Genomic DNA, 6,520 nt, shown 5'->3' on the forward strand with positions numbered 1-6,520 from the left:
GAGAGAGAGAGAGCGAGAGAGAGAGAGCGAGAGAGAGAGAGCGAGAGAGAGAGAGAGAGAGAGAGAGAAATGGGAAAGTGGATATAGATAGATAATGCAACGCCCTGGTGACGATAGCAACGTATGTCCAAAAAAACGCGTAATAGCACTTTTTTTTCGGGTAGTGGTGGTGGTGGTGATGGTGGGGTGGTGGACTCAAATGAAAAATATCATGATGACGATGCGGGAGATGCGAGGGGTCGAGACGAACTGTTATAGCTTGTGAACGATGAAGCAGATGAGGTGTGGAAGGGATGCTGTACGTCGAAAAGTATGATGCTTGATGATGATGTGGATGAAAGAGACTCGTTTTGCCAAAGCAGAAGAAGAAAAAAAGAGAAGAAAAAAAGAGTAGACGGAAAAAAATTGGACACAAACCAAGATGGTTACAAGACCGAAAAGTGGGACTCAAATTTATAAGGGTATGAGATATAATAGAATGTCATGGAGACTGAGAAGAAAAATCGCCGAGAGGTATACCCATGCATATTGTATAAAAAATAATGGCCGTGCGCGCTTTATTGACTGCCGGTCGATGAAAAAGAAGATGATGCGATTTGATTTCCAAAAAGCTTATTCCGGATCCCTTCAAGAATTATGCCGTCGTAACGGAGAGTGGGAGAGATATTGTCGTGATTGCGGAGGAAGTAAATCGTACGGATGAGCAGCGCGTCGAGCTTTTTCCGCGGGACCAAGTGACCCAAGTTTGATCGGTACGTTGCCGCAAGAACTAGCATGTTGCCGAATTGACTAATGTCCAAAGCAAAAAAGACAAATATTTAGACCTCGGAAAATGGGGTTCAGAAAGTTTTAAATTTAAAAACTTACGCATGGGCGGTGCCAAATATGTTGGTGACGATTGGCCGTTTATGGACGCCATCAAAAGCAATGGTGCTTTGCATGGCAGCTTTGATGCAAATCTCAGCAGCCTCTTGGACTGTTTGTGTTGAATCCGAAACATCTCTCCGAGGTGGAGGCATCCCCTTGCTGTCGCGTCGGGAGTTATCAGAGGTAAGATTCTGAAACACAGGCGAGTCTTGTCCGCCCTGTCGATCCGATACACAAGCGGACGAGGATTTTGAGCCGCGAGCACTCCCTGGAACTTGCAATGGGTGAATCGCATGATGGAGAAAAGGACGATGTATAATATAGAGCGCTCCATAGTATTTACCACGCAGGCGAGCAGCATTAATGTCTGTAGCCGGCGGATCCGTGTCTGACCATCTCATCCGCGTGGGAAGCGTTTCTCGCCAACTCTGAAGCTGGTCCGCGAGATCTTTGCTTGTCAGATTTGACCAACCAGCATGCTTTGAATTTTCTGTAAGAAATCGAGACGATAGCACCCAAGATTAGCGGATGTTGCTTGTATTAATAGCCGGGAGTGGGCTCTTGTTGGTGAAACATTTTTAAATTCCTCTTAAAGGGAAACTCACTGTCGGTAGAATACAATGCAGAATGAGCCCGATTCAAAATCTTGCGAAGCTGGATCTGTGCCGAATAATACATCATCATCAGAGTTTCCGGCTTCTCGCCAAGAGCATCCGGGGGAAGGCCCAAAGAGACGCCCAAGGGAAATCCAATCCCCGAATCCTCATAACGGGAGATGCCAGAGGCCGGCAAATCCAACTCAGCCAGAATATCGCTAACAGTCTTAGTGAAAAAGGAAATCCAAAAGATAGAATAGGGAATCACATCTCCTGCAAAATCTTGCTCACCTTTCTAATTGTAAACATGTCCAAAAGGCAAACACGATCAGATCGCGCCGCACGTCGTCCTTTTCTTGTGTGAATTTGGTCCTGCAAGTTTAATCTTGGCTTCAGTACACCGACCATTTATACTTGTCAATGACTCATGCTACTCACGGATGTATAAGCACTTGGCAGGCTCGGCTTGCAGAATTGATCCAGGCCCAGCTCTCTATGACTCTTGCTAGCTGACCGGCGTAAAGGCCTGCAAGTAGGTTCGCCTGAATATGGGGGAGGTCATTCCCCCCATGTAGGTTCCCAAGGATATCCGTAGCATATGCATAGTATGCCAATCCAGGTATCACGTCAATGTTTTTTAGATGAAGGTCTCTCCGCTCCTCCGATGCCAAAGTTTCAATCGACGGTCGACGACTTGGTGGAGTCGGTCGGCCCCAGTCACTCGGAGAGCGTGATGAGGGCGACTGCTTCGTCAGCATCGGAGGTGAGTCAAGTTGCACTGGAAAGGAGGCGTAAGTCCCTGGCGGGTCCCACTGTCCATATTCCGATACAAGTGCAGGGAGGGGATCTTTGTGTTCGCAGATTCTACCCAGAGCAAGAACCAGTAATACCAAAGCAGTGCTAATTGAGCGCTCAGGAAGCGTCGCCATATTGGACTGTTGGTTCGGGGAGGATCCGTTACTGGGAAGGCTGTGACTTGCAGTGGACCCAAGGGATCGCTTCCTTTTCGGGCCTCTATGAGACGGTGCGTGGTACTCTCGTTGACTGTCCCTATGTGGCGTTTCAAGCCCATTTGAAGTCGAAGTGGCGTATCGAGCAACAAAGGTCTCGATCATTTTTGATAGTCGCGGCTTGTCCAGAAAGGGATGAAGAATATGAACGTTCTTCACGTAGCTCTCGAATAGACGATAAATTGTTTTGGCATCCAACTTTAAATAGCTCGCCTGATGTGCTCCACTTGTAAACGGATTTTGTTCAGGCAGGGCTCTGTACGTCTCCATGGCCGGCGGTGACAGACCAGTGCCCCATAAACCCTCCGAAGGAGGACTAGCCGGGCTCATGATTCGACCATCCTGTTCTGAACTTCGCGAGGCTGCAGGGCTTAGCGGACCAGGTCTACCACCATCAAAAGAATCCAGGCCTTCGCCTCGTCCATAGAGTCGAAGAAGACCTCGCCGTTCCTCTCCCTCCATGACGTAGTTTTCGTTCACGACGCCGCTAGCCTTGGCAAGATCGGCAATGGAGGGCCATCGCAAAAGTTTCTGAGCGGCTGTCGTGTGTTCGATGGGAATGGAGAGTTCTCCAATGCGCTCCTCTACTTTAATATCCTCTGTATTCATCGATTCTGCTCGAGACATTGTCGGGGCATAAGCGTTTGGGGCCTCAGAGTCCCTATGTGTCGGTGTCTCAACGCGACTCTGCTGGCTTGCACGTTCCGGGGCAGGCCTTTCTGGCGGGACAAAGCTCTGAGCTGCGAATGCGACTGAGTCGACCGGCTCGGACTTTGGTGATTGCAAGACTTGCATATGCCTGGCCTTGTCTGTAAAATAATCCTTTCGAAGTTCAGCAAACTCTGCACGTAAAGCATTCAGAGCCTCAATTATTTGCGCCTGTTGTTCCGCCATTTGAGTTTGCGCACGATCTTGTCTATAAGATTGCATCAGTTGACAATCGCATACACCATACAGACGCCAAAATGTTTAGACCGGGGGAGGAGGATGCTCTCTTACTTGGCAGGTGGTACATCACGATAGACGCAAGTATTTTGTGTTTCCTTGCAAAACCCACAAGAGGGACGACCCTCATCGCACTTTGCTTTCCGTGCTCGACACGCGTCACAGGCCTTCTCAAAAAAAAAATAGCAATTTAGCACAGGCTCGCGGAAAAAAACATCGAGAATGAGGTACACCGATAGGAAAATCCAAAGTGGGAAGGGTGGCAAACCTGTGTAGCGCGTATTGCTTTCCTTCTGGGAGGTCCTACTATGCTGGTGACCAAAGCAGGTGGGCCAAATGGTATTCCTGGCCCATAAGCCGGCGGCGCGGATACAGGTGATGGACCGTATGAGCCGTTATGATCGATCGCGGAACCTGGCATAGGTTCGTGAGGGTGCGGTAAGGACATGCCATGGTGAACGACACCATTGGGCAGACTCTCGTGAACCGGTGGACCGTGATGGTGAGGATGAGGAGGAGGATGTGGCAGAGAAAGTGGATGATGGTCCATCAGGTGCTGCTGATGTTGGGGCCCGTCGTGGACGGTGGGCACCGCCAGAGGCCGCAATTGTGGATGCTGTTGGGAATCGGTTTGTGTCGTCGTCGGCGGCGGCGGCGGCGGCGGCGGCACTGTAGCACTTCCAGGTCGAGGAAAGACCTGTTCAGGATGGAAGGGTCGAGGAGGATCTACAGGCGCCGAGTAGCCCGGATGAGGAGGAGGATTGTTATAACTGTGCGACATGGGGTGTGGCAATGCCCGGCCTTCAGCGGACATGGGCTCATAGGAGAGCGGTGGAGGAAGATGTGACGGCGGCGGTTGAGGAGCTCTGACATGGTTGGTATGATGATGCGGCGGCAGTTCGGAAGCCCACTGAGATTGTGGCGGTCCGCTGTAGGAACCCAAGCGTGGACGCTTGGCCTCTGGATCTGCTGTGTCCATTTTACTCTCGGGGGTTGATATCTACTGCGTCCATCCGCTCCACTTGAGGACTAAAGTGGAAAACAAAGGAAAAACAATAATATTATGTGACCGTCGTAGATCTCCTTCCCAATGGTTCGAGGTGTTTGGGACTCGTCAAAGGCCGTCATCTACGCGATCCAATACATGATCTGCGCTGGGGAAACACAAAGAAAGGTTCGAAGTATCGGAGCGAAAAGGGTTGGATAAGGCGCAACGGACAAATTGGAAAAGATCTCTCTGCCCACGAGGTCGATCCGCTACCCGGGTAGTGCTCCAGCGGGAAAGGGCAAAAGGACGGCAATGTTTGGCTTTGTGTATCCCGGACCCGGTTCGTCGATCAAACAGCTTCCGGGGTTCACGCAAGGCAAATTGACGCCGTGAAGAAGCTGCGCAGCCGGTTTCAACAAACCCACTCGAACGCCCCTGGCACTAAAAAGCAAGTCCGCAATGACAGGCCCCCTGAGAGGCAGTTTACCGTGGCACAGGGTCGGTAGCTAAAGGCGCTGCAGGCGCCAAGGGAGATGGAAGAAAGAGGGCGTCGGATGATAACGGTGGATCCCCAAAGCGGATCGCACTCACCGAAGGCCGTAAGAGACGGGGTAAGACGAAAGAAGCCTGGCGACGGCTGGGTGACGGTTTAATTTCTGCCCGAGGGCGAAATGTGTACGCGTGTGGTCTTCGGAGGCTCTGTTGCTGCTGCTGCTGCTGCTACTACTACTATTACTGCTATTACCGCACCAGCTTCCGCAGTAGTGGAATGAGTGCAGTGACGAAGGACACCGGTGAATCGGCAATCTAGATCTCAAAGGTAAACAGAAAAGGGTTTGTTGGAGGGGGCTGCAATTGTGCTGTCGGGACCGAGAACCAGCCAAAAGAGGACCAGAGCTAGGGCAGCAAAAGCTCATTCAACGCGAGGGGAAGGGATGGTCGCACGCGATGCGGTTCGCTCAAAGCTAGGAACAGTGGCGGAGATGGGCGCGGAGAACGCAAATTCGTGACCAAATGTAATATGGATAACGATGATGAAGGGCCGCGGCAGCAGTAATACTATTCTTTCTGCGTTTTGTCCATTCGCGCGGCTCGCCTTGGGTATCTTTTTGATTTCCAAACCCAGGGCGCAGGGATAGAACTACACCAAAAGAGTGCTGGTGTTGCGGCCATCAAGACTAGATTGAGGGGGGGAAGGACGCCCCTCGTCAGAGCTCGACAAGGATATCCGTCCTATTTCGCCTTGAGCAAGCGGTGGACAGAGCAGCAAAAGAGTTTTAGGGTGGAAAAAAGTGCGGCGGGAAGGGGGGGGCCCGCAACAAAGCAACGCGGCCGTGGAGTTGAAGTCAGAGCCGTTCGGTAGTTCTGCGTTGGTCGGTGCGAGGCCCATGAACGAGGGAAAACAACACAAAGACCCAGTAAGTTAGCGTTGTCATCGTTCTCTGACGGTCTCGAATGTGGCACCGGCGCAATAAGCGGAGTGGGTCGGTCGGGACCTTCCATGGGAGCATGGCCTTTTGGCCGTCGTGCATGCGCCAGGGGTCCAAATCCAAGCAGTCTCTAAACCCTCCCCCCTCCAGGTTCCTCTTCTTCGTTTTTTTTGAGAACCCAATCACCAAGTTCTGAACGTGCTTGCCCTAGCTCTTTCAGAGTTTGAAACGGTTCAGAGCTCTAGATGAGAAATGTGTGGGAGCAGCAACATACAGTCAGGTACTTTTCCTTTCGCAAGACTTTTAACCTACATCGAGGTAGATTCTTGGTGGCTTGCGGTTAATGTTTGGAGATCCTAGCATCACATCGCAGCCCGCCGCCACGCAGCAGGCAGCGTTTGTGACCATAATGTGACAGGGTGAGATAACCCAGGGCCAGCTTTTCATTTCTCATTTCGAATGCTCGCAAATTTCCCCTCAAAAAATCGATATAGGACGAAGCATACCCTACCTAATGAACGCATTTTCTATTCCCGTGGTGCTAGAGGCCTAGTGCGCAGCCATAGTAGAATATCCTTTGTTTTGAGGCAGATTTTCCGTTGGTGCAGTCCACACATGCTGTTTTCTTTTTCTGGTTGATGAATCCCATCTCCAACTTACTTTAATCTCATTTCCGGACGAATT

At 51.0% G+C, this 6,520-nt stretch overlaps 1 protein-coding gene across 1 annotated transcript; it reads right to left on the minus strand.

Moving 5' to 3' along the window:
* Positions 1 to 557: 557 nt before the first annotated feature.
* Positions 558 to 4,397, minus strand: L228DRAFT_270807 (hypothetical protein; the record flags this gene model as incomplete). Its single annotated transcript, XM_018335455.1, has 7 exons — positions 558 to 789; positions 868 to 1,357; positions 1,473 to 1,681; positions 1,755 to 1,835; positions 1,902 to 3,389; positions 3,473 to 3,585; positions 3,687 to 4,397. The coding sequence occupies 7 exons, from the start codon at positions 4,395 to 4,397 to the stop codon at positions 558 to 560; spliced, it is 3,324 nt and encodes a 1,107-aa protein (XP_018185607.1).
* Between the last annotated feature and the right edge of the window lie 2,123 nt (positions 4,398 to 6,520).

This window comes from Xylona heveae (genome assembly GCF_001619985.1).
Source record: "Xylona heveae TC161 unplaced genomic scaffold L228scaffold_11, whole genome shotgun sequence".
In the NCBI taxonomy this organism is placed as follows: Eukaryota; Fungi; Ascomycota; class Xylonomycetes; order Xylonales; family Xylonaceae; genus Xylona; species Xylona heveae.